Source organism: Manis javanica, chromosome 7 (genome assembly GCF_040802235.1).
Source record: "Manis javanica isolate MJ-LG chromosome 7, MJ_LKY, whole genome shotgun sequence".
Classification (NCBI taxonomy): domain Eukaryota; kingdom Metazoa; phylum Chordata; class Mammalia; order Pholidota; family Manidae; genus Manis; species Manis javanica.
The window spans coordinates 80,655,372-80,682,222 of record NC_133162.1 but is presented as its reverse complement, the minus strand read 5'-3'; the positions used below and the strand labels follow the sequence as shown (position 1 = coordinate 80,682,222).

At 45.9% G+C, this 26,851-nt stretch overlaps 1 protein-coding gene across 13 annotated transcripts in view; it reads left to right on the top strand.

The window, feature by feature from the left end:
* Positions 1-26,851, top strand: part of WDFY4 (WDFY family member 4) — a 320,292-nt gene that overhangs the window by 28,290 nt on the left and 265,151 nt on the right. For 9 of the 13 annotated variants that reach the window (XR_012133296.1, XR_012133297.1, XM_073241220.1 and 6 more), the window contains 10 exons: positions 1,055-1,305; positions 9,652-9,766; positions 10,787-10,893; positions 13,102-13,236; positions 15,501-15,690; positions 18,061-18,250; positions 20,040-20,197; positions 21,624-22,076; positions 24,414-24,518; positions 25,913-26,103. Coding sequence is in view for 11 of the 13 variants with exons in the window: in XM_073241220.1 (XP_073097321.1) it covers positions 1,055-1,305; positions 9,652-9,766; positions 10,787-10,893; positions 13,102-13,236; positions 15,501-15,690; positions 18,061-18,250; positions 20,040-20,197; positions 21,624-22,076; positions 24,414-24,518; positions 25,913-26,103 (1,895 nt within the window). In the remaining 2 variants the exon portion in view is untranslated. Of the gene's footprint in view, positions 1-1,054; positions 1,306-9,651; positions 9,767-10,786; positions 10,894-13,101; positions 13,237-15,500; positions 15,691-18,060; positions 18,251-20,039; positions 20,198-21,623; positions 22,077-24,413; positions 24,519-25,912; positions 26,154-26,851 lie in introns of those variants that run through there. The other 4 variants (XM_073241229.1, XM_073241223.1, XM_073241225.1 and 1 more) reach the window with 4 other exon arrangements.

Sequence of the window (26,851 nt, the reverse complement as noted above, 5' to 3'; positions counted from 1 at the left end):
TGTCTGGGCTAAAAATAAAGCATGAAGTACTCCTCAGCTACTGTAGCCCAGAGCAAAATGCCAGTGGCTCCTCCTCTGTGTGCCCCTCTGCCTGGTTATGTGCCATGATTGGTGATTGCTAGCTGCTGGCCCAATTCCAAGATGGACTCCTACATGGTGACATTGTGGCTGAGGGAGGGCTGTTTGCAGGAAGCCTAGACTTTCTGGTCCCTACATGAGTTTCCTGCACTCCTGACCAACAGGGAACAAACCTTTGTTGTGCTGTGAGTCAGTCATGACTTACCTGAAGACTAGGACAGCTGTCATTCATTTGTATCAAGGACACGTAAAGGTACCTTCTTAAGATTCCCTTTCAGACAAATTGGTCTATTTTCATCACATAAATTCTTGTCCTTATGTCTCCTGACCTGAGGTCCCAGTTTGCACAATTGTTCTTATGTAAGCTAATAGGGGAGATCTTTTGAGTCAGCATGGAGGTTTAAAAGGTAATTTTAAGGACAAAATCCTCTAAAAGTATTGAGTGAGGACCAAAAAGTAATATGAAGAATCTATATCCTTTAGCCTCTTGTGGTAGTGGGAAGTTAAAATTGAAGATCTCGGATTACATGACTCTACAAATATGGGTAAAACATTTTACACTTGTCTCTTCTATTTACTTAGCCTTTTCAAAGAGGAGCAGCATCAGGTAATAAAAAAACAGGCTTTAGTGTTCAAGGTTTGCATTTCAACTGGATGTCTAGCTGCCTGTATGCCTTTGGCCCTGTAAGTCAGTTTCCTTACTTGTATAGAAAAAAATAAAAGCACCCATCTCTCTCAAGGGAGTCTGTGTAAAGAGCCAAGCACAATGCCTGCACATGTTAGATTGTCATATGAATTACATCTAAATTGGAATCTCTTTTTTTTAAAGTCTTCCTTATTTTAGTCAGTTTCAGATTCTTAGAGGAACGACCTTCAATAGGAACTGGCCTGAATGAGTAGGGTACCTTGTCCCACAACTAGCTTATCAGGAAGTGCTGTGACAGGACTTCATTTTTGTTTTTTGTTCTGAATTCAGATCTGCTTTGCCAAGGCATGGAGGCAGAAGACATTTCACAGGCTGAAGACAGGGCTGAGTATCCAGGTTCCCAAAATGAAGACCAGCCCAACATAGCTCAGCCTGACTTCCCACATGGAGGGCAGTCCCCTAGCCCCACTGCTCTCTGGGAGAGGCTAGAAAGGAAGTTTTTGGAATACCAGCAATTGGTTCATGGGAGCCAGGCTGAGCGTCAGAAGAGCCTGTTGAATCTTCTCCCACTGTTCTTGAAGGTTAGTATTCTTGTTTTTGAAACTAAGAAGATGAAACAGTGCTCTGGGGACACTTCTGGGATGACTGGAAGCTGGAGTAGGTGGTTTTAATATCACAAGTGGTCTCTAATTGGTTGTCTAGAGGGGAATGTTATGTTATTTAATGAAGATAGCAAGCAAGGTTCCTCTCCAGGATGAGAAGGGGCTAGGAAAATATGGAGAGTTGACTCTTGAGTAATATTGTATATTTCATTAAAAGAATTATATTGTTCAGCCATAATTCCAGACTGGGAGTCAGAAAAGAAACTCAGTCCTTTGGGTGCGAGGAAAGAATGTATGTCCTGAGACCTGAGCTGCAGGGATAGCCAGTAACCTCAAACCCAGTAATACCAGCACCAGGGCCTGGGAGAGCCAGAACATCAAACTGTGCCCATAATGGAAACTGAGGTATAATCAGTAGGAAGTCCCAGAGCAGTGCCTACTTCCCTGGTCATACGCACACAAGAAAAACCCAGCCTGTCCCCTGGGCTGGCACTCTGGTTAGTGGCAACTGGTGATGGTTTGGGTACAAGGGATTTGTTGTCTTGGAACAAAGCTTCTGCCAGTGAAGTCTGCCTTATAGTTGAATATACTGAAGTTTAGTTGCACAGTGGGGAACACATCTTTTTATGAAAATGTAGTTCTTGCTTGAGTATTGATTTTGGGTTTTTATTAAAAAACACATTCAAAGCACAGATGAAATCCTTTTCACATTTGAAAGTAGAATTAGATCAGATGGAGGTTTTGGCAAGTTTTTACTGAGAAACCTTTTCTTAATGTTTCATCTAACTTGCTAACCAGGAATATTTAAGGGTTTCCTAAGATGAATTGGAATGTTCTTGGGATCAGATTTATAGGATGCATTGAATACTCAGGCATGTCTTCCTATAGAAAGCAACTTACTGCCCATCAATTCATTATTTTCCTCCATATTTTGGACTTGTATACCCCATCCATCACATTTCACAGATTGGATAATTGGGAGACAGGGAATGTACTAGAAAAGGAGAACTAGGTCAGGAGAGACAGCTTAGGTTTCTCATTCCTAGCCTCTGCCCTGACCACTCCAGCTTCTGAGAGATCACCCAGTTCTCAGATCAACTTTGTCTTATGGAAGGAGAAATGTAAGCAGCCTCCTGCTCCCCACCGAAATTCACTGGGAATGTATAGGGGTTTGCTGTGGTTTTGTATCGTTATCGCTGGACAGTCCTGGCTCTGATGAAAGGACTTTTCATCCAGGGCCAGGCCTTGGAACTGCTTTGCTTCTCTTTAGATTTTTGATTTGCAAGAACTCATTCATTTGTTGTACAAATATTTATGAAGCTCCTATACTCTTCTAGGGTCTGGGGTTATGAAAGGAGACATATGGAGGTTTTACCCTTATGGGAAGTTCAGACCAGAGTAGAGGATACTGATTGGCACCCAGTGTACATGTCTGAAAATCTGTTGCTTCCTTTAAGGTCTGATTAATAAAACTCTGTCAGAGCCAGAGCCCTCAGGCTTCTTAATTAAGACTTGATAGTGGAAAGGACCATGGGGAAGGTGGGAGAGTTTTTTTTCTTGTTTTTTTTGAGATAGTGGTACAGATAAAATCTGACCTGCAGTTGAAGACTGAGAACATCCTCTGGAATACAGGTCTTTATCTAAGAGGTCAAGCTTGTAACTACTCTGTTCTGAATCTTATGACCACAAAACAGTGTTCCTTAAGGTAGTCTATAAGGAATTCCCTTGGAAATATCAGGACTTAAAAAATAGTGCAATCTCCTATAGAGTGTGGCTGCTGACATCAAAGCCTTACACATATACTGGTTGTCATGGAAACCAGGCCCCACTGGTGGGGCTCAACTCTCTACTCCGGACTCTTTTCACTCTGGGCCCAAGGAAGTCAAGATGATGTGGAATATTATTTGTTCTAAGACAATGTACACAGGAGATTTTGAATTGTCACCCTTGCTTAGAAAGAGCTGTATCCGTGGGTTGTGCAATCTTCTCTGACCTGACCGGCCCAGAGTCTTTATCAGTCAGACCCAGCATGGAAGGGGTGGCCTATGCAGTCAGGTGTCATCTGAGGCTTGACAGCAGTGTGTGCCCTGCTTCCGTGGCCATCACTTGCTTCAGGGACTGTAACCTGTCTCAATCTCATGAGTCTTGAGATTTGACAATAGGGATTGTCTTGTGTAGCAGACTCTCCAAGAGCTGCTTCTTTGGCATCTTCTTCTAGAGAACTTCTCTTTAGCCTCTTTAACTTTTTCTTATCTCACTCCTAACACTGATAGCACAGGACAGACCTCCCCCTTATCCCTGTCATTATTTTTACATGAAGTTACAGCAACTGCTAGGGAAGTACAAAGGGGGCTTGGCTGGCTCTGTAGTAAATCCCAGTTGTTCTTCCACAATTGCAGGGTTGTTAAGAAATGAACTCACTCAACATGATGGTCACTGTCTTGGTAATAAGGAAGAGCCTGATGGTGCCTCAGGGCCCTGGGACCCTGACAGGGAGCTGCCCTGAGGGGGTGAGTCAGAAGGGAAGCTCCCGTCCACAGCTGCTGGCTCTCCTCCTCTGCTGATCCTCTGTGTAGGTCTGAGAGGAGCTCTTATCCAGGGTGAATGGTCCTTTCACTGGTGATAGCTAGTAATATTCACCAAGCTCTGACTAATAAAACCAGGCATTCTGTTTAGTGTTTACAAGTCCTCATAATAACTCTGTAAAGTGGGTCTATTTTTATCCCAGCTTCATAAATGAAGCAAGAGAGGTGTAGAGATGTTGCATAACTCAGTCAAGGCCACCCATCTGTTAGTAAGAAACAGAACTTAACCTAGGCAGCCTGTCTAGGCTGTGTTGTTAACCGCTGGGCTCCCTCTGGTAGGCTGGGGTTTGTAAAACAAAGCACATCTGGTTTCTTTCTCTGGCCGTGATTCACTGGACAATGGCTTTGCCTGGCTAATACTACATTCCCCTTTGTGTACAAAACGAATGCCATCTCCTACACATGTGACTCCAGGATGTTGCAGACAAGGAGGAGGTTTTATTGCATCACATAGGAAGCAGCACAGAGCCAGTAACTTCTCAGTGTGCAGAGCAGTGTTTTCAGGAAGGATTCAATTGACTGTTGTTCTTTTCCTGTGAAGAACCTTGGGCTATGGTCTTCCTTTCTTATTATAAGACCTCATCAAGAGAAGAAGGCATTCCTCTAGCAAGCATGGGTAGGTCCTGCTGACCTTCAGTTGAGCTTGCTTTGGGGGAAAGGGAGCCACTCTAGGGCATCACATTGAATAGAGATACTTGGTAATAATAGACATGGGTAGTGATAGAGCTATGATGTGGTGATGTGGTTGTTGAAGATTGTTCTTAGAATATGTACTTTGAGATAAAGTAGACAGTGAAATAGAGAATTTTCAGAAATTGGTGTAAAATTTCTCATTGTCTGGGAGAGACAACCTGGGGGGTAGGAAAACAGAGAAAAACAAGGGAGATCTATGGATATGGCAAATTAGAGATGCTGAGCATGGGTCCACACTTCTCCCTTCAACAGGTGGCTTTGTGTCCCTTCCCCTTGGATCAGCGTGGGTTTGTGATAGCATGGCTAATGGGCTAATGCGTAGGACACAGGTGACATTTCCAGGTTCAGGCCTCAAGATACTTGCAGCTTCTTCTTCCTGTCACTTGGGATACTCACTCTTAGAAACTTGGTGTCATTTTGAGGAAGTCCAAGCAGCCCTGAGTAAACGCCTATGTGTAAAGGAACCAGCCCCTGACCTTGCACTTGCTGCTGACAACTAGTATCAACTTGCCAGCCATGCAAGCATGACATCTTACAAGTGGATATCTTAGCCCCTGTGTGCTGCCTCAGCTGAGCGAGCAAAGTTGTCCCGGTTGAACCCTGCCCAAATTGCAGATCTATCAGAAAAATAAATGATTGCTGTTATTTTGAGCCACTCAATTTGGGGGTAGTTGGTTACACAGCAATAGAAAACCAGAACAGAGTGTAACATAAGGAGGAATCCATTCATTTCCTAGCGTGGAGGGATTGGAATTAACACTAAATCTGTTGTACTTGGAAATGAGTGTGTGTCTGTGTGTGTGCACATGTGCATGGATACAGGTGTGTACAGGTACTCTTTGACTAACTGCTTTGCCAGTGGTAGAGTTTGTGCCATTGAGTGTGGTCAGTAACTCTATGTAAACCACTCATGGACCCAACTGACAATGGAAGAGAAAGAAATAATGTTAAATATAATAACAAGGATGACCAAGAATTGTATCCAAGCGTGGGGTCCACAGGTGATGGTGAAGGGAAATACCCCTCCTTGTCCATCCCTGGCTTTATCTAATTTCAGAGCAGGGCCTGTAACATAGTTTATTCCCATTTTGGGAATACAACATTTTTGTTGCATTAGCAAAGTTTTGATGCATCACTTTAAAAAAAAATGTCTGCAAAGGAGAGCATCAGCTGTGTCACACTAACAGGGGAAACTCACGTAAAATGTTTTGAGCCCATGAAGACCCAGTCACCAAACTCTGCGATGATGGTGAAATAGTAATATTGCAGTTAGACTTGAAAACCAACCAGAGTGCCTGTCATTCAAAAGCTGGGGTTTTCTCCCATCACCTCAAGAACTTTTGTTATTCCTTATTTTCCTTTGCAGACCAGAGCATCATTTTCTTTCTTCCATGTGAGGTCCAGTCACAAGGCATGATGGTGCAGCTTAGATAATATGAGTAAATAAAATTTTTTAAAAATATTGAGCAATATTCTTCCAGCATGCAAGTCCCAGTTGAGGGAAAAAATCAGATCCTTTTGGAAGCTGCCTTAACTCTTTGGGGTCTCCATGGTACCATTCAGTAAATGATTGCCTCAGTGCATCAAACAGCACCCCAGGGGCCTGAAAGAGTTAATATGGTCTCCATAAGTACCCATCTTGGTCCCAGAAAGGAGGGTGAGCCTTGGGAGAATCTAGCTGAGCACACAATTACTGTTCAGCTCACAGTGGCCCAATTTACTTTATTGTACAGTGCCTCCTGGAGTCCCACGGCTGGAAGAGGATCTAGATGCTTCTGAGTCAACTGCCTGCAAATTGGTCTTTGTGGGGTTTGCCAGTGCAGGGAAGAGGCACAGGAATTTGTTAGGAAGACATCATAACAGAGTTCTCCACCCTGGGGAGGGAAGTAATCTTACCACAGAAATTCTCAGCCAAAAGAACCGACTTTTTCTTTCCAGGAATTAAAGTTTCAGGGTGATAGCTGATTTCCAGGTGGTAGGCATGAATTTTTAGGCATGCACAGGCTACTTAAGTGTGCATGAGATAATTTCATCCTTTACACTTCTCCTGGACTCATTCTCTGGGCTTACCCTCTGTCTCAGCCTCGGTTTCTGTAAAGTGGGACTAGTAATAGTAATAATGATAATACTAATTTCGAAGACTTGTTGTGAAGGTTAGTGGAACCCACCAAGTAAGGGCTGGGCCCAGTATTTGGCACCAGACCAGCACATGATACATTTGGTTAACATCCTGTGGATTGTGGATATCATAATCATGTGTTCACTTACCAAATAATTGTTGGAGGTCTGCTATGTGCAATCGTGTTTAACATTCATTGAGCTTTTTTGTGGTTTCAGCAAAATTCTGAACTATTGCTTTCTTATTTATAAAGGATAGGGGCAACTATGTCCATATAAAGGGCAGAGAATTAAAAAAAATACATTTTAGGTACAAATATCCCTCCCAGGACTCACCCAAAATAAATACCCAAGTACTCACCATCTGTGTAACAGGAATAAAACATTTCAGATAAACTTAAGTCCCTATGCATGCATTCCAGGGCACGTTCCCCTGCTGCCCTCTTCCAGTGGTAGCTCCCATCCTATTGAGTCATCATTCCCTGTGGGGATGACCTGGATATATTTTTATAATTGTAAGTGGTATTATTGTGCACTTGATATCATCTCACAGGGTTTTTAGAATTATACCATAATATGCTTTTGCAACTTGCTTGTTCCACTCAACATTCTATTTCTAGAGTTATCCATGTTGATGCAGGTAGCTCTGTTTCTTTTTCAGTGTTATATAGTATCCCTATATAAAGATTATTATGTACAAATTATTCATTTGTTGTCCTTTTGATGAATAAGTGTTTCCATTTTGCAGAATCACAGATAATGCTGCAGATAACTTTCTTGCTCACTCCTCCTTGTGGACACATGCCAGCATTTCTCTAGGGCATATACCTAGGAGTGGGATTGCTGGGTTGTAAGACAAGTACCTGTTTAAATTTATTTCATTGAGTTAAATACCTCTTCAAAGAGGATCTTCCAAGTTATACTCTACGAGTAGAGAAAGATGGTTTTTGTGTTTCTTCACCTTTGCCCACATTTGGTATTGTCAGACTTCATTTTTATCAACCTGAAAAGTGTATAATATCTTATTGTGGTTTTAATTTGCATTTTCATGATTATTAGTAATTTGCTATTCATTTTATTTCTTGTAAGTTACTTGTTTCATTTGCCTGTCTTAAAAAACAATCAGGTTTTCTTTTTCTTATTAATTTGTAGGACCAGATTGCAAATATTTTCTCCCTGTTTGTGGCTTTCCTCCTCATTTTGTACATAGTGTCTTTTAATATAGAGATTTAAAAAAGTTATTACCTTTTAATAAACATAATATTTATAGCATGGACCCATGTTGAAAATGATTTCCCTTCAGAGTTTTGGAGCTTTTCTCACCTTTTCTAGAAGGAGGATCTCAGCTTAAAAAAAATCCAATCAGGTCTTTGGGCAGGAATATAATTTAATGAGGCTGGTGAGAGGGAGCGGTGGATGGCAGTCCAACAAAATTGCATTTCATAGAGGTCACTTATTGCCAAGAATGGGCACACAGTAGCCTACCCTCCTGGTGGGAACCTGGGGTGGGGGAACTCTAGTCCTGGGCCAAGAATAATCACTGTACTCTGATTGTTGGCCTAGAGACAACTATCTTCATCCTAGCACTAGTAAGCTTGGCTTGTGATAATACAGCAGAACAAAGGAAAAAGACTCAGATGAGAAGCAGACCTATGAATAGGATTACTACAGAAACCAGGAGGAAATTCTGAAAAGGGTCAGGCAGCCCAAGCAGAATTTTACATCATGACTTCTATTAAATAGTATCCTGAACAATAAGGGGGAAAAGCTTGAGGAAAAAGGTGACCAGATAGGGTAGAAATGGAGAAGGGACAGGTAAGAAAGAATTCTAAGGAAATTAAAAAAGAAATAGGTGATTAAAAAGGACAACAACAACTTGGACTGGGAGGGAATTTCCTAAGCCTGAAACTAAAGCCAGACAACAAAAAAATTTATTGAGAAATTCTATTTCATACAAATTTCAGAATTCTATATAGCAAAACCAAACAATGCAAATTAAAATGACACAAATTCAAAAAAATCATGAAAATAATATGGACCAAAGGTTAACATATTTTATATATAAAGAATTTTCAAAAATAAATAATAACATAATGAAAAACCCAATAGACTAATAGGCAGAGTAAAAACAGGCAATTCAAGAAGCATGAAAAGCATTCATCTGCTCTATAATCAGAAGATTGCAACTGAGAGGAGATATTTTTTCTTCTATAAGGTTTCCCATTTAAGATAAAAAACATGATAGTGTTGGCATGGGTGTGGAGAAACTAGCCCACTTCCATGGAGCCCCTGGAGGCTAACCTGGTAAACTTTTTCTGGAGAGTGAGTTAGTAATATGTACCTGTACCAATGCACTAGAAAACAAAACAAAAGTAAAAACAAACAAACCAGAAAAGCATACTCTTAACTTGCAATCCCACATTTTAGATTATCTGATGGAAGTAATCTCATGACTAAAACTAAGATATCAAGACTGAGAAGCATGTAAGAGGAGAGTTAGTGAGACATAGCAATTGATAGGGTAAGGGAGGTGAGGAGAAGGAGGAGCTCGGAAAACACTCTAGGAATTTCCCACAAGGGCAGCTGGGTACTTGGTAGGACCATACACTAGATGAGATGCAGCAAGTTTGTGGGGAAGGCAATGGATTCAGTTCTGTGTGGTTGATGGTTCAGGAGCACAGGTTCAGGGTGAGAAGCTCAGGGCCAGCTGGATGTGGGTTTGGAGGTCAGTGGGAAATTGGTGAATTCACAAGCACTAGGGTAGGGATCAGGTGGAAGTTGTGAGGGCAGGTGATTTGGTGGCTTTTGGGATGAACCTGGGAAAGCCCACTGAGCCTTTGGTTTGGGCCGGCAGGGAGAGAGGCAAGGTGATTCTCACGCCTTGCTTTGTGGCTTTGACATCTCTGAGAGTCCTGTTTGTTGACTTCAGGCCTGGGAACACTCCATGGGGATCATCTGCTTTCCCAGTCTCCAGACGCTGGCAGAAGATGTTTCCAACCACTTTGCCCAAGAAATACAGAAGGGACTTGTGGGAAAGCCTGCAGGTAAGAGAAAAGAAGTCCTGGAGAACACCTTATGGAGAGCAAAGCAGCTCTGCAGACTCCTACCAGGCCTCCTGCCAAGTCCCCCTCTACTTTCTAGTGGAGTTAGAATAGTATCTTCTAAAAAGCATGATAAGCTGGTTCTGCCACTGAGCACCTTGGGAATGAAGGGAAAAGCTAGCAGAGGAGGGAATGGGGCCTTGGGGAAACTGCTTCTCTTAGGAGGGACAGATAGACAGACACACACACGCACACACACACACACACACACAGAGAAATGGACACACATAGGCATATACACAATCACAGACCCACACCTATACACATACACATCCACCTCCAAACACACACACATCCACCTCCAAACACACACACACACAACACACACACACACACACACACACACACACACACACACACACACACACACACACACACACACGACTAGGTATCTGGGAGGAAGTGCTGAGATAAAAGGTGCACCTGTGTGTTCAATGAATAGCTTGATCCAGAAAAGATACAGAGGCTTGTTTTCTGCTGCAAGGTCTTCTGACTTGTACTCTTCTGCTCAAGTTGCTCGCAGCCCTGTGGGCTGGGCAGAATTTCACGGTGGCTATGGGGCTGAGGGTGTGAGGGGATTCCAGGGAGAAGGACTAGCTTGGGCATGGGGCAGCCTGCAGGAAGCCCTTCCATCAAAGGGGCTGTGTGATAAGGGAAGTGGGGTGAAGACTTTCAATTGTGGGAAGTTCAGCTGCTGAGGAGATTGTTCTTATTTGGCAACAGGGAGCCATTGATAGTTATTGACAGGAATGGTGACACAATAAAGGTCATCCTCCAAGGAGATTAAGTTGAATGGTTGGTATAGATTCAGGGGGTGCTGTGGCGAGGGCAGAAGGCAGAAGTCCCCTCAAGACACTAGGCACATCTCATGGGGAGAGGAGCCGAGTGAAAGGGCAGCTGGGTGGGCAGGTCACGGCATTGCCCTGCTGGTGACACTTTCTCCTCTTCATGTGCCGTTGCCAGAGCAAGCGAGAATGGCAGCTGGACAGCTGATGCAGTGGAAGGGGGATGAGGATCAGGATGGTTACCTGCTCCTGAAGTCAGTGTATGTGCTCACGGAGACAGACTCAGTAAGTTCCAGGCCCCATGGGCCCTAGGGCAGGGCGCTCCTCATCCATGCACAGCAGGAAGTCCCAGCACAGGGCAGTGGCATTTCTCAAGAGTGTATTCTTCCCATGAACCTGACTAATTATTTCTCCTCCTCTACTTCCTTTCTGATATAGAACATGATTTCCATAGTCAAATTCATATTTGAATGTTGCCTTTCCAGGTGATCAGCTATGTAACCCTGGGCAGTTTTGTGACTCTTATATTACTAATTTTAGAGTTGGAGATAATGCCATGGTTCTAGGGTTACTGAGGGGTTAACAGTGACTGATGTGTATGGACTACCTGCTGTGTGTCAGGGCAGGCAGGTTGCATCCTGTGCATTGTGTCAGTCAACCTCCCCAAACCCTGTGAGTCAGATCATGGTGGCACCACATCAGTGCTGAGAAATCAGGCTCACCCATCTTACATTGCAATCTATCTGGCTCCAGAGCCCATAAACTCAGACTGAAGGGGTCTCTCCTAGGTGCCTGTCCCATCCTGCTCAGAGATGATGCTCAAAGGGGCTGGCTCCCCTTTCTTCCCTTCCCACTAGTGTCCCATTCTGGTTGCACTTGTGTCCTCCCACCAAGAAGCTGGGGACCCAGTGCTTCCCCCCCTGAGTGGTTTGCTGATGGCCGGTGTCCTCTCAGGCAGAAGCAGTCCCTGGCAGCTCTGGCCATCAGTAGAAATGTCCAGAGGCCCTGTGCAGGGCAGGCCCAGATGCTCACTTGTCTAGCAATCACAGTGCTGCCTGCCAGGTGTGGCACTCAGCACCAGGCATGGCACCAGGGAGCCAGATCTGGGTGGCAGCTGCCCTCAGGCTACTGGTGAACACCAACTTCAGACAGGCATTTGGAGACTGTGCATGGACAGGGAGAGAAGCACAGCCTGCAGTTGAAAACTCCAGTGGGGACCACAGGACTTTTCCAAGTAAACTGCCTGGACCACCCTCAGGCATAGAGCCTTCTGCCTCTGAGGAAGGATTGTTTCAGGCTGAGTAGTAAAAAATTCTTGTTTATAGTAAAAAAAGGCCTTGTTTTCCACTGTGAGCAGCCTGCCCTCAAAGCAGGCCTCTAGCTTTCAGTGGGGCCAATGCAGCATGGAGGACAAGAGTGCTGCCTGGAGGGGATGTCACAGCAGAGCCAGGTGTCAAAGCAGGGGCAGATGTTAGCCTACAATGGAAGCTTCTAGGGGGAAGGGTAGAACCAGCGGCCTGCCTTATATTCCTGGTTCTGGCCCCGACTGTACATTCTTCCTTTCTCTTTTTTCTAGTTAAGCCATCATATCTGTTAGAGTGGTCAAACTGGGTGGACAGCATACTTTAGATGAATGCCACACATGCTCTTGTAGGTGCACACACATCGGGTTGCCCACACACCAAGGGCATCTGGCAGGAACCCAGGCAGAGCCAGGGAAGTAGGGCCCTGGGGGGCTCTGCACTCAGGCTGGCCCCTCCCTGCCCACTTCCTATCTTCTCCCCTTTGTCTGGCACCCCTGGTTATTGGTTTTCACCTATGGGGTCATTTTGGTCTTGGTGACGGCTTCGATCTGTATGGGAGGACGGAAAGGGCCCAGTCAGGTCCTTAATTAGTTTTGTTCACTTGTTATCGACCATCCCTCATGACTGAGTTTCTAGTTTCCTAATCAGGAGGCAGAAACCAAAATCAGGAAAACCCTTGTTTTCTGCTTTGTACCAGTCCCTCTTTCCCTGGCTCCCTCCCTCCCTTCCTCCTTTCCCTCCTTCTTATCATCTGTCTTATTTTGGATGTAATGTTTACTGAGCACACAGTAGACCCTTTATATAAACTTAATCTTCACAGCCACCTGGGTGAGTCCGGTGATTGTTTCCATTCTTCCTTGTGAATGTGTTGCCGCGAGAGAGGGAGGGATTCGCCCATGTTCCCTCTACATGGCCGACCATGCTGGTCTTGGTCTGGGCCTGGGGATGGGTCTATGTCTAGGGCTGGGTCTGGGGATGGTTCTGGATCTGGGTCTGGGTCTGGGTCTGAGTCTGGGTGTAGGGCTAGATCTGGGCCTGGGGCTGGAGCTGTGGCTGGGACTGGAGCTGGTTCAGGGTCTGGGTCTGGAGCTGGGGCTGGTTCTGGAGCTTGGTCTGGGCCTGGGGCTGGAGCTGGGGCTGTGCTCTGCAGGCTCTGTGGCCTGTGGTCATGTCTGCTTTTCCCCTGCAGGAGACGTTGGGCAGAGTTGCTGAGTCCGGGCTTCCAGCGCTGCTCCTGCAGTGCCTCTACCTCTTCTTTGTCTTTCCTCTGGAAAAGCATGAGCTTTTTGAGAGTGACGTTCAAGTTCAGAGGATGTTTGTGCAGGTGAGCAAGAGGAAGGGCTTGGATGCTTGGGCTAAGACTTATCACCTCTAGGAGCTGCTCTCATCTTTCTGGGCCTATTTCTAAAGCTTCTCTGTTCTTCTGGGAGCCAACTTAGCCCTCTGCCCCCACACTCTGCAAATGCCGTGAATCCTGTGCACTTGGAAATGGGTTTCTTCTCTCTCTGACTCATCGTGTCCCTGTGTCAGTGTTCCTCTGCTCTCTACCTGAAAGTTCGGCTCATCCTCCTTCCCTTGATCCCACCAGCTCCTTCTTCTCCAGGGTGGCGGGCCCAGGTCCTGCTTGCTCTCCCTGGCAGCAAGAGACTCCTGTGTCTTACCCCGACCCCTGAGAATAAGCATTCTGACCTGCCTTGTAGAACTGTTGCAAACGTTTTCTAAGTACTTGTTCTGCATGCATCTGGTGCCATGGTCTCCGTGGTCCCTCTCATCCATCCCAGGGGTGTGTTGCATTGTCACCTGATTCTATACAAACTCAAGTATGGTGAGTAAACATGAGTACAGGTTCGTGGGGGAGTGGGTGGGGGCTGGGATTGGAACCCTAGGAATCTGGCCCCCGAGTCCACTCAGAGTCAGGCCTTTAGCCACTCTGTGATGCCACCTCCTTCCCTCTTCTCAGAGGCCATCTCAGGCCACTAAGCTTCAAATGCTATTTCCTCTTGTACCTCCGCATCTGTCTTATCCTCTCTGACTACCATCAGTGGCTTTAACATGACTTCTCAGCTCCTTCTTCTGCCTCCATCTTGCCAGTTTCTGCTTTCTCAGTTTCTCGGATGCTGCCTTCTCCAGAAAACGCCCCGTGCCTCTCTGGAGGAGACCTTGGTAGGGGTGGGGAAAGAGAACTGTGTGTCTTATTCATCTTTGTGTGTCCAGTGCCTCAGGCAGAATTTCACACATAGCCAGTATGTAGGACCATTTGGGAATTTCCAAATGCAGTTATCCATTGAAATATGCATTTGTATTTAATATTCATCTTGGACTAATATTTGAGTCAGAATCGTTATTATCAGAAGGCATCTCACGAGTTCTGGTGGATTCCACTTGTGGTGGGCTATTCCCTAAGCCTCATTTGTTGGAAATTTAGGCTTTTTTGTGCCCTGCCAGGAATGAGTGTGACCCTTATCTTCATAGTCCTCCTCAGGTATGGGCAGAATGTGAGCCACAGTGATAGACTGTGTTTGTGTTCCCCAGGGTTTTCCTTATATCACTTCACGAAAATACACTGAGATCCTCCATGTGTGGCTCTACGCCAGACTGATGGTTCCTGCAGCAAGCACAGCCCCCTCTCTTGCGGAGGTGACTGGGAGCTGGGGAAGCTAAACCAGGGAAATAATCACATGAATAAATGAGCAGTGCCTAATTTTTTAAGCACTATGAAGGAGAAGTCATAGGAAGCAAGGACAAGGGGACCTGATTTATAGTAGGGCATGATAGGAGGCTGTTTTGGGGAAATGGCATTGAGCCAGGTTGTTGAATACTGGGAGGGAGCTGTGAAGGGGAGGAGAGTCAAGGGGAGCAGAAATGGACATGAACCAAGGGTCACCTCGCCTCACTTCCCACCTGCAGGGGAAGCTTGGAAATGGGACCTGTAGCCCAGTTCAGGGCTGTCTAGCTTGGACTCTACCACCTGTCTGCTAGTGGGTTCAGAGGGAAGGAGCTTTCTGTATCTGCCACTGAGAGTCAAAGGAGAGATGCACGTGATAACGTGAGAGGAGGCGGGGCTGGTGCACTCTGAACTCTGTGAGCCATGAATTATCCCGAGTGGCTGGGAAGGTAGTAGCCACAGGGAGACTGGATTGTCTGGAACAAGGATCCCAGTTAGGAGGTTATAGGATAATGCTCAGATCTTACAGAGAAGTAGAGTGAGTACCAACCCAGGATTCGGGAACACATCTCTCTTTTTAAATAACACTAGGTCCAGTTAATTTTATACTTTAATATTTGATGGCATTTTTCTGCATTTCTATAGAAAAACTTCTCTCTCATCAAACATTTCTTTGTTATTTTGATTTGGAAAGGATGACAACTGTTCATATAGGATTATGAATTCAGACTTAAGCCCCAAGCCCTGTCACCCTTTCCTAGGTGGCACTGTTGACCGTGCTGCTATGGGACAGATGGTGACCGCACATGATAACATCCTTCATGCTGACATGTGCCCATGAATGCTCTGGAGAAGTTGGGAAGAAACGTGTCACAGGAAGGAGCTTTCCTAACCAGAGTCTTCCTGGCTTTGTGTTGTTCTAGATATTGCTGAATATTTGCAGCGAGTCTCCGGGGCTGGAGGGAGTTCTCTCAGGCACTGAGCTGCATTCTCTAGTGATCGCCACGACCTGTCTCCGGGAGCACAACTGCTGCTTTTGGAAGGAGCCCACCTTCTGTGTGCTGAGGGCAATCTCCAGGGCTCAGAACCTCAGCATTGTCCAATACCTGCAGGGTATGGCCCCAGAAGACCAGGGGTGGGCTGGGGGCCCCCTTTCCCCAATGAGACCCTGGGATACTTTGCAGCATCAGCATAGGTTTCTGGGACCAAGAAAGAGATGGATGAATGGGGTTTTCAGCTGCCTAGCAGATGACTGACTCTATGTTGCTTAATTCCATTTGTGCATGGGCTTTTATTGTGCATTTTGATGCTCCATTGGAAAGAGGGAAAGGGGAATTCATTTACTGCACACAATACTGTCAAACAGACACATGCAGGGCCCATTTGTATGTTATCTCATCTGTTTCTTTGAGGTAGATTTTAATGTCTTTTTGCAATAGGGGAAATGGGGAAATGAAGATTCAGAGTAGTGGAAGAATTTGCCAGGGCTCCCCAGCTAGTGAAGGAGAAAATTGGATTTTAAGCCTGGAGACGTCAGATCCCAGTGCCTTAGGTACTTTTCTGGGCAGCATGTGTAGGGGTAAAGGCCACAGAGTCTGGAACCAGACAGCCAGGGTGTGGACTCCAGCTCTGTTCTCACTGAGTGACATTGGGCACTTAACTTGTGTGGGTGCCTCTGTTCTTTCATCTGCAAAATGGGGATAGTAACCCCACTGGTCTTATTGCATTGCAGTGATGCTTCAATGAGCTGACATATCTGAAGTGCCTAGATGGTGCCTGGAACGCAGTGCATGCCCATTGGGTGCATAACAGCACCATTACCTGGGTGTAGTCAAAGGCAAGATGCTGAGGGAGTCAATTTCATGAGCAGTCCTGTGGCCTCCCTCAGTTTTGTCTATCTCCCAAGGGCTTGAATAATTCTAAGAAGCACAGACACCTTTGGGGCTCAGAAAATTTTAGGAAAATGTATTGGCCTCCTGTCAGCTGCCAGCTGATCTCAGCACAGGGAGGGAAGCCCTGCAAGGCTAACTCCAAGGGGAAGATTTTGACAGAAGTTCCCTTGGGCTGACCTCCCCACCCACCATGGAACATTTTCTCAGCTCCATGAGCTGAAGTACTTTTTGTGAGCACAACAGTCCACCCCTTGGGCTAACCCCAAGGTATGGGGTCTTTTGGGGAGAGGTGGGAATCTGAGCCTGCCAGTGTAACCTGCTTGTCCATGAATACTTGTTTTGTGATCTTTCTGGAGCCTTCTGTAACAGAGGGCATCAGTTGGTGACAGATAAGGAAGTTCAACAAACCCATTCTTTTACTGTAATTGAGCCCAGGATGAAATCTCAGCCCCAGCTGAGGGATTCAAAGTTCTCAGTGAGGCCAGGGCCCTGTAGTAATGATCCAGGACTGAGCTGGGCCCCAGGTGCTCAGCAGCCCAGGCTTCCCCAACTGGCTAGAGTCTGAGACTCCTGAGAAAAGGCTGCATGAATTGGTGGTAGAGGTCTCTCACTGTGTCAATATTCTCAGCTGCCCAAAACAAAACTGGGAAGAAAAATTCCACCTTGGTGTGGAGCCTGCCTACTGGAGCATTGTGTCCAGCACTCCTTTAGGGGAGTGGGTAGTTTCCGTGGATATAGGGGCTGAGGAGAAAGTTGGGGAGTAAGGGCTGGCCTGGTGGTTACCTGCTAAACCCACAACTCTTGGGGCTTTCCTGTCCAGCATGAAGACTTTGGGGAGTGTTTGAGGCCTCTCTGCTGAGGGACTAAGCTTACATTATCTCAACTTCTTGTAGGTAATTTTCCTGATCCACTGGTGTGACTTTCCTGGCACTCAGAAGAGGTTTCTCCTAGTGAAAGAGCCCTAAAAACAGTGATGCTTCAAAATGCAAATCTAATGTCATCACTTTTCAGACTCAAGTCTTCCTCTGGCTTTTCCCTGCTCTGGGTTAACCACCAAGTTCTGTGGCCAGACTCCACACAAGCTGGCCCTGACTTCCTCCCCTCCCGTGTGATCCACACTTCCAGGCTCCATACCCTGTCTTGCTGAAACACACCATCTTTTTGCCCCTCATCTTCTCACACAGTTGTGTATCCTTCCCTGCACTTCTCATTAAGTTAATTTCTGCTCATATCCACTGTTGCTTCCTTAAGAACATCTTCTGCAACCCTCAGGTCTTATGTCTTATACACCATCACCTAATGGACCTGGACCTCCTGCGTGCTGGGTATAGGGCCAAGGGTGGTAAGAGGCTTCCTTCTTCTTCCTATTTCACCTGCTCTCCATCTGGTTCTGCAGAGTGCAACTCCAGGCTGGCACTTCTTATGGGAGAGCCTTCTTTTTGATCCAAGAACCAGCAGAAAAATGTTTTTGGGTTACTTGTCATTCATGTCTTGTCATTCAGTCATGTAAAGAGGGCTGGGGAGGGAATGCCCATAGCATGTCCAAAGCTATTGTCTCCAAACTCAACAGGGGTGTGTTCTCTCCCTGCAGGCATGGATTGCATCAAGATCTCCCTCCAGAACCTCTACAGGCTTGCAGACACTCTCCCTGCTCCCGAGGTGAGCGAGGCAGTGAGCCTTGTCTTGGGCTTTGTGAAGGGCTCCTATCCAGTCTCCTCGGCTCTGTTCATGGAGTTTGAGAATGGAGAAGGCTATCCTCTGCTCCTCAAAGTGTTACTTCGGTAAGTGGCTGTGATTGGTGGGGGAGAAACTGCTAAAGCCTAGGTTCTCAGAATCATTTGGGGTGCTTTGGAGAAAGAGATACTGAGCCTTCTCAGAATGTCTTCTGAAACACAAATCTCCATGGAACATGGCCATAGAGATATATTGCAGAAGTAATTCAACATGCACCTGAATTTGGGAGCCACTTCTTCAGGAACTAGTGGGTGATTGTAATAATAGTTTCACCAAGTCTGTTTGGTGGTATGTACCAAGTGTATGCCTGCTGGCCTGATAGCCACACGCCCGAACATGCATCTCTGCCCTGGAGGGCTGTCAGGGACTATTGGAATGACCTCTGCCTGTATACTTGGGGACTGAAAGTACCAAGGAATCAACAACCCCCAGGAGCAGCCCTCACCAGTGACTGGAAGGTGCTGATGATAAAGCCCCAGCAAAGTTGCCCGCTGGGTGGGATAGCTCCACTCTGCCTCCCAGAGTCCCCAGGAGGGTTCAACTCCAGTTGCCCAGTGAGGCACTTGCCTGCTAATGCTCCCATACTGGCTTCGCTCCTCTGTGTCTCACAGACTCTCTCTCCTACTAGTATTTTTGGGATCAATTCCCAAATAAACCACTATCTCTCAAATCCTTGACCCATGGGAAATCCAGATGAAGATGCCGTTCAGCTGGGTTGGGACTAGTTTCCTCCACTCTGACTTGCTTGTCATTTTCAGGCTGAGTCCAGCGACTGGACAAGCCACCAGATGGAAATCAAAGCTTGATTTTTCAGACTCCCACTGATCTCGGGGAAACTGCTTAAGGGCAAGGTCACATATATTCCCTTGAGGTTTGCTCTGTGAGGTTTGCCCCAAAGAAATGAAAGACATTTTCTTTGGGGTGAAGCTTACCTCTGTGCTTCAGATTTCACTACATAGTCAGGCTCTGGTCTAGAGGGGCTGACTTGGATGAGGGACTAAAGTTCCAAAAGGTTGTGATTAAATGACAATACCTTAAGGTCTTTCCTCCAAATGGACACTAGAATAAATGCCCCTGTGGGGATGCCACGTTTTACGTTAGTCTGAACCATGTCTGATGGAGTTCTGGGTCAGAGCCGTTCCTGAACATTTCTTTGGTTAAATGGGTGGTTGATTTTCTCCAGACTTCTTGTAGGAGTCAGGAAGGGGAAATGAGCCTGTTCTGGGGATGTCAGGAAGGGCCCATCTTAGTCCACAGGTTCCCCTTTCTGCCTTACCTGAAGCCACACTGCAAGCATTTTTACTCTCGGCATGGCAGCTAGACTATGACTTGGGGGACCCTCCTCCTCAAGAAGAGCAGGGCAGCCCCCCTACACACAGTAGCAAGAAACAGAACAGGTCCTCATCCTTCAAAGAAGCATAGGAAGGCTAATGATTTCCGTCGGATGATTTCCCATGATGTTTTGTTGCTCTTTTGAAATATTAAATCAATCATTTTAGCAGTGCTCTGCTCTGCTGGTGCCCAAAACATGAACATGTCTTTTGGGAGGTGCAACCATAGAAAGCAGCCTTCCTGTAAGCAAATGCCATGACTCTTCACAGGTTTCTCTGTATTCTGATCTGTAGTCTTTAGATCTAAGGCTGACGTTTGCAAACAGTGACTTTTATCCAGGGCACTCTGCTTGCCTTTTGGTGCTTAACCCGTGGAGATCTTTGGGATCTTCCCAGCCCCATGATTTCTGTTGGCTCTGCATCCCTGTGAGGAGTGCCATGAGCAAACTCCTGGTGGCTGCTCCTTCCAGGATGCCCAGGCAGCTGCCCTTGTCTGTCCCCACAGGTATGATGGGCTGACCCAGAGCCAAGTGGACCCCCACCTGGAGGAGCTCCTCGGGCTGGTGGTGTGGTTGACGACCTGTGGGCGGTCCGAGCTGAAGGTGTTTGACAGTGTCACTTACCCTCAAATGGAAGGCTTCAAGTTCCATCAGGAGGCTTCTGGTGGGTCACCTTATGTCTCTGAGTGCCAGGCAGCCACTGGTGCCATGCCCTGACAGGCACTGTGCAGGTCTTTCTTTCTTCATGAAGAAACATATGCTTGGCATCTGTCAGTGACACAGGAAGGTCCGATTCTATCATGGCTTTGGGGAGCTTACCTGTGGATTTAAAAATCTCTTTAGAAAAGATGCCTTGGGTGAGATTTAGAGGAAATGTTCACTTAATGAAGGCAAAGACTCTCAAATATGTACCAATGCTTTCTGTGGAGCAGCCATTCAGCCCCATGCTGGGTGCCACTGTGAATGGGCCAAGTGTTGGCTCCCTAAATATTCTCTGTAGAGACTGTCACACATACATTGAACCATAATCTGCTCAATGACTGGCTGATAAATGCATTTGGCACAGTGGTGATGCCTGGCAGGTGGGTCATCTCTGTCTGGATTGGTTAGGAAACCCTGCAAAAGGGCCCCATTCAACTGAATTTTTAAAGCTAAGCATGGTTGTCCAGGTAGAAAGGAAGGGGAAGGCAAAAAGTACAGCCTGGGAAAGGAAATGGTAACCAAAAACATCTGGGTGAGTCTGAGGAAATGGGCACAGGCACCTGGGCAGACCAGAGGGCAGAGGCTGCAGAGCTGTAGGGTTAATTTAAGAAGAGCCCTTGGATGAACCCCAGCAGACACACAGGGAAGTGTCTGGATCAGAGAGGAATTTCAGAAACATCTCCAGTGTCTGAGGCACGGAGGATAGAGGCAGGGAGTTCTCTGGTGAGGTACCACCTGGACAAGAAAGAAAGTGGCTTAACGTTTGAGCTGGAGAGAAAAGAGGGGGAGGGTTCAGAAGGTTTCTTTATTTAACAGTTTGTCTAGAAATGAAGCTGGCTCTACTTAGTAATCTTTAACATCCTTTGATTATAAATTATTGAAAACAAATCTCCAACCAGTGCTGTCCTATGGAAATATAATGAGAGCCACATCACATAATCTTAAATGTTTTAGTAGACATATTTACAAAATACGAAGGAACAAGTTATTTTTTCTTCAGATAGTTTATTTAACCCAATAACCAAAATAATATCTCAATATCCACATTCTCAGCATGTGGTCAATAAAAAAAATTGTCAATGGCATTTTTGTATTCTTTTCTTTGTGCTCCATCTTGGAAATCCTGTGTATATTTTTACACTCATGGAACGTATCAACTCAGAGTGACCATAATTCAAGTGCTTAATTAGCCACCACATCTTGACAATGCAGTTCCAGCCGTACTTATACCTGGACACCTGGCTTTTTGGGACCGCTGACAGACATTTATTCATAGGGGGTAGAATATAGAAACTTCACATGGTATATTCTAATGGTTATACAAGCATGTATTTCTAGGCAAGGGCAGGAGAAATGACTTGCAGGATTACTCCTTTTTTTATCTTTAGGGGAGACCGTTAAGAATCTTCAGGCCTTCCAAGTCCTGCAAAATGTTTTCCACAAAGCCAGCAACTCGGTCCTCTGCATGGAAGTCCTGTCAGCCATCAGGACCATTTGGACTTGGAATGCCCGCAACTTCTTCCTGCTGGAGTGGACCCTGCAGCCCATTTCGCAGTTTGTGGAGATGGTGCCCCTGAAACCTGCCCCAGTGCAGAAGCACTTTTTCCAGCTGCTGGAGTTTCTGGTATTTGAGCTGCATTATGTGCCCCATGAGATCCTGAAGAAGGTTCAGCACCTGATCAAGGAGAGCCCTGAGCCACCTTGCACCCTTCTGGCCTTGCAGAGTGTCCTAAGGATAGCTGGCAGGGACCTGCTCTTCACTGATATCTTCAGGGACTCGGGCCTCCTGGGCCTGCTGCTGGCCCAGCTGCGGAAGCAGGCCAAGATCCTGAGGAAGTCAGGTGCCTCTCAGCAGCATCGGTAGGGTGGGGAGTGGGGATGAAGGGTGAAACAGGACAGGGAATGGGAGGTCAGTATTAGCCCACTTCACCTACCACCTATCAACATAATGGAGAACGTAAGTATGCCTAGGTCACCCAGTGCTGTGAGGGTCAGAGAAGTTACCCCTGGGGCACATGGCTTCACAGGGCAGACAGCTGTGTGATTTTCTATAAGTTACCTGATCTTCCCCATGAAGAGGTCAGAGGGATGGGTGTAACTTTAAACAGACTGATGAGGCTAACTCAGGCCTGATGAATTCTCAGCTTTCAGCTATCTCCTATACTAGATACTGTCTGAGTAGGCAGATGAGAAGACAGCAGGGGGAATGATAGGTCCTTGGTAATGCAAGGGGACAGGGGGCTCAGAGGGCCTGGGGCTCTGGTGGGTCCTGGATGGAGAACCTGTCTGAGGCCAGCTGGCATATGACCCCTTTGCTCATTTGGGGTTGTCGGGCCTGTTGGTTTCCCACTCGTAGCAGGGATCATGCCAGGCTTGCCTCTCTGAGTCTTGGCCACACTTTTGTGTGCCCTGCTGGGTCAGATACCCAGGGCTCCTTGGCAATATCACTTTACCCCTTTACTCTAACTTTGGGCTCTCAAGCTCAGCAGCCTCTGTTCCCCCCATGGGACTTAGGGTCTCTCTGTCCAGACAGGAGTGCACTCAGGGGTGCTGGCCTAGGCTCCCTCACTGCCTCACCACACATCACGGTCATTCCCTGCTAGGGCCACTCCACGAGGTTGTCCATAAGCTCTGCCTCCACCCATGTTCAAGGAGGAGTCAGGGTGAAAACTTTGCCAGTTCCTCTATCTGTCCATGCCTGCTTCTCTGGGATTTCAGTCTGGAGAACGGATGCCCGGACATAGGAACCCACCACTTATCTGTCCTCACCTTTTTGCCTCTTTTCCTACTGCACTGCTGGTGGACTCTTTAGCCACTGGCTGCTTTTGGAATTCAGTGTTGACTCAAGCTAAAGTCATCAGTCTGTCTGCTTCCTAGGCCTGCCTGAGAGGAAGAAGCTGACCAGGAGAGGGTGGGCATTGGAGCCAGACAGCCTGGGCTGGAATCCTGGCAGTGTTATGAGCTGAGTGATCCTGAGCAAGTTACTTAACTCATGAGCTTGTTTCCTCCTCTGTTAAATGGGTGGAATAATATCTGTGTCATAAAATGTTGTGAGAATTAAATGAGAAGATACCAAAAAGGACCCATGGCTATGCCTAGAGCATTACAGGCCCTCAAGAAATGTTAGTCACCATATTCTCACAGGTTCTGTACTACTCCATGGAAGACTGCCATAGACACACCTTTTGGAGGCCCGTGTATCCCTGTGGGGTGTTTGCAAATCAGATCAGGACTAAGGATTAGGAGCCCCCATCTTTGCATATCTGGGCTTCTGGCCCAGGTCTTAGAGAGTCTTTTTTCTGTGCTTCTTTCTATTGCCCTTTGCACACACTCTGTTTAATGCTTCTGTGTTATCTGTTATCTTAGTTGTATGTTGTTTTCCAGCAGCCTGACATTAACTTTGCTTTTAAATCTAATTCCAAGACTTATGACCATTTCCGGGAGAATTTGAACATTTTGTGAGCTGATGTATCCAGTCTTACTTTGTGCTTTCTATTGTTAAATATTTCTTAAATACTCCTGATCAATAAACTACCTTTATTTATTTGTTCATTCATTCATTCATTCATTCATTCATTCCTCAAATATGTATTGAGCTTCCTTCTTATGTCAGGCACCCTTCCAACACTGGGGATTCAGCAGTGAACACACAGGTGTGGGTCACCCTTATAAATCTAATGGGGATGCTTGTCTACTCCAGAATCTTTCCAAGCATCTCCATACCTCAAGCATGAGCTAATAATCCCCCCTTCCAGGCATGAACAACAAACCATAGAAGTGTCCAAAGGAGAGTTTGGGGCAGGGCTTGGGGCATATGTAGGGCAGTGGTTCTCCAAGAATGATCCTCAGACCAGCCCCACCAGAATCACCTAGGAACCTCTTAGAAATGCAGTTATAGGACCTCACCCGAGACCTCTTAAATCAGACATTGAGGAAGGGGCCCAGCATTTGGATTTTAACAAATAAGCCCTCCAGGGGATTTTGATGTGCTCAGGTTGGAGATCCTCTGCTGTAAGGGGCTGTGTATTTATATCTTATGAGTTAGAATGCACACTCCCTTATAGAAGAAGCATTCATCCCCATTTCCTTAAGAAGACAGAAAACTGATGGAATCAGAGATTTGGGGTCATAACCAGTATACTTAAAAAATGTCTTTTATCACTTTTTAAACATGGCAGGAAACACAGAGCCCACACTTAGCTTTCGGGACCCAGAAAGAGAACTAACTTCTGTGATGCTGAGAGTGGTGGCCACGCTTCTGAAGGGCTCTGTTCGGAATGCGGGTAAGAATGGGGCCACATGCACCTGCCACTGCTCCGTAAAACATCAGGAATTTCCAGTGATTTGTCAGTGTTCAAAGGCTATATCCAAGGCGTGACCAACACTAAAGCTGCTGTGGCTGTTTCTGGCTGATGTTGAGTGTATGGTAGATACCTCCACTGACATGTTTTACATTTAAAGTTGCTAAATAAGGTGGGAAGTCAAGAGATATCCTAAATTTATGAGACCACGGAGTGCCCTCCCCTCACCCTTTCAAGTAAAATCCATTAATATCCCACTGTACCAACTATATGTGATTTTTTAAAATTGTGAAATGCAAAGAAAGTGAGACATTTCTAAGAGACTTAATTTGATGTGCTTCCAGTCCATAATGGACTTAGTAGCTCCATCCATCCAAAATCTGTTTTAGCTTCTTAAGATCATGCAGCTTCTATGTCTTAAAAATATGCATAAAATATATATGTATATATATCATACTATGAAGCAGATGCATCAACACAATAACATCAGTGGGTTTGGTAATTTGGGGCATTTTTATCTGAGGCCCTCATAGATCAACTATACCAAATATGAATGATTATTTCATATGGCAAAGATTCTCTAATGTTAGACTATAAAAGATTTCCCTGAGGTGCTGGTTAAAATTCATATTCCTAGGCTTACTCTTGGAGACTTAATTAGTAGCAGGTCAAGGTAAAGCTCAGGAATCTACTTTCAAACAGGCCTCCATAGTGATTTCCAGGTAGGGAGTACCTGGCCTGTAATACGAGAAATCCTGTCTTATGGAGCTGACCAACTCAAATCCACATCATGCCATTTGAATGATTCAGTTGCTTCCTAGTTCTTATTCTACATGTGATTACTCTAAATATTTCTGGGGAAGAAATTTTTAGAATTACTTTTAAACAGAAGCATACCATGAGCCATGTTTCTTTAATACCCCCTCTCTAAAAAAATACCTAGGAATCAAATATATTCTTCACTTCAATTCTGGTTTCCTTTCAGTAAGAATTTTGGCAGAGAGAAGAGAGAGAATTGCCATTGGTCCTGGATTAGGATATTAAGTGGAAATAAAAGGCAGAGGTGTATCTAGTTAATGTTAATATTATTTGGGTTTCTAAAAAAGAGGAAAAATTTTTCTCCCTAAATAATTCTCGTTGGAGAAGAAATCAAAAGAAAGTTTTTCTTTTTCACTATCAGCTCCAAAGTTTCTCTTCTTCTCTTCCCAATTTTGCAGTGGGTATGGGTTTTGAAAAAAAAAAAGTTTTTAAAGGGCAGAAGAGACAATGCAAATACAGCAAAAGAAACTTGTAAGTTGTAAGAAAAAGCTTTCCTTGTCATTGATAATCAGATGCCAAGGCCCCGTTGCTCTAACCCTGTGCTGTCTGGTTTACAGTTGTCCTGAAAGACCACGGCATGGTACCCTTCATCAAGATCTTTCTGGATGATGAGTGGTACCGGGGAGCCTCACTCAGTATCTTGGAGCAGCTCTCGGTCATCAACACTGAGGAGTACATGAGCATCATCGTGGGTGCTCTGTGCTCGTCCACTCAAGGGGAGCTGCAGCTGAAACTAGATCTCCTGAAGGTGATGTCAAGTCCTCTTTTGTGATGGGCTTTGCCATGGACATGTCGCAGGTGATCGACATTTGCCCATGCATGCATTTGTTCGGTTGGTCACTGTATGATACAGGTAGGGTAGTACTAGCTGCTCTAACAAATAAATCCCATGACTTCAGTAGCCTGACACATCAGAAGTTTCTTTCTTACATACAGTCCAATCAGTGATGGTGGGGGGTGTCAGTCAGGGACAGCTGTCACCTGGGCATCTACTCCAGCCAGCAAAGGAAGAGAAAGCATGGAGAATAGCACAAGGTGCTCTTGTTCAGCCCAAGAACGGGCACATGCTAACTCCTGGGGCAGAACTTCAGCAGGACTTAGGTGGATGCAACGGTGGCAGGAAATGTAGTCCTCACTAAGCGGCTACTTCCTAGCAACACTGTAAACTCTACAAGTGGAGCCCGAATCAGTGGTGGCCAAACAGCTGCCTCGTTTGCTTGACCAGCATTTAGTCAGCATCTACCAATCACCAAGCCTGATGGAGAGTACCTGGGATACAAAGGTGAAAGGGATTCAACTCTGGCCATCTGGTAGCTCATAGACTAGGGCTAATAATAAGTAAGCAATAATTACAGTGCAGAGTGGAAATGCCCTGGTAGACATCGAGAGCAGGCTGCCATGGGAACAGAGATGTAGGAGAGGGCTCACAGAGGGGAGAATGTTTGATCTGGGAAAAGGACATAAAAGGCAGTCAAGGCATGGGAGCAGATGGCACA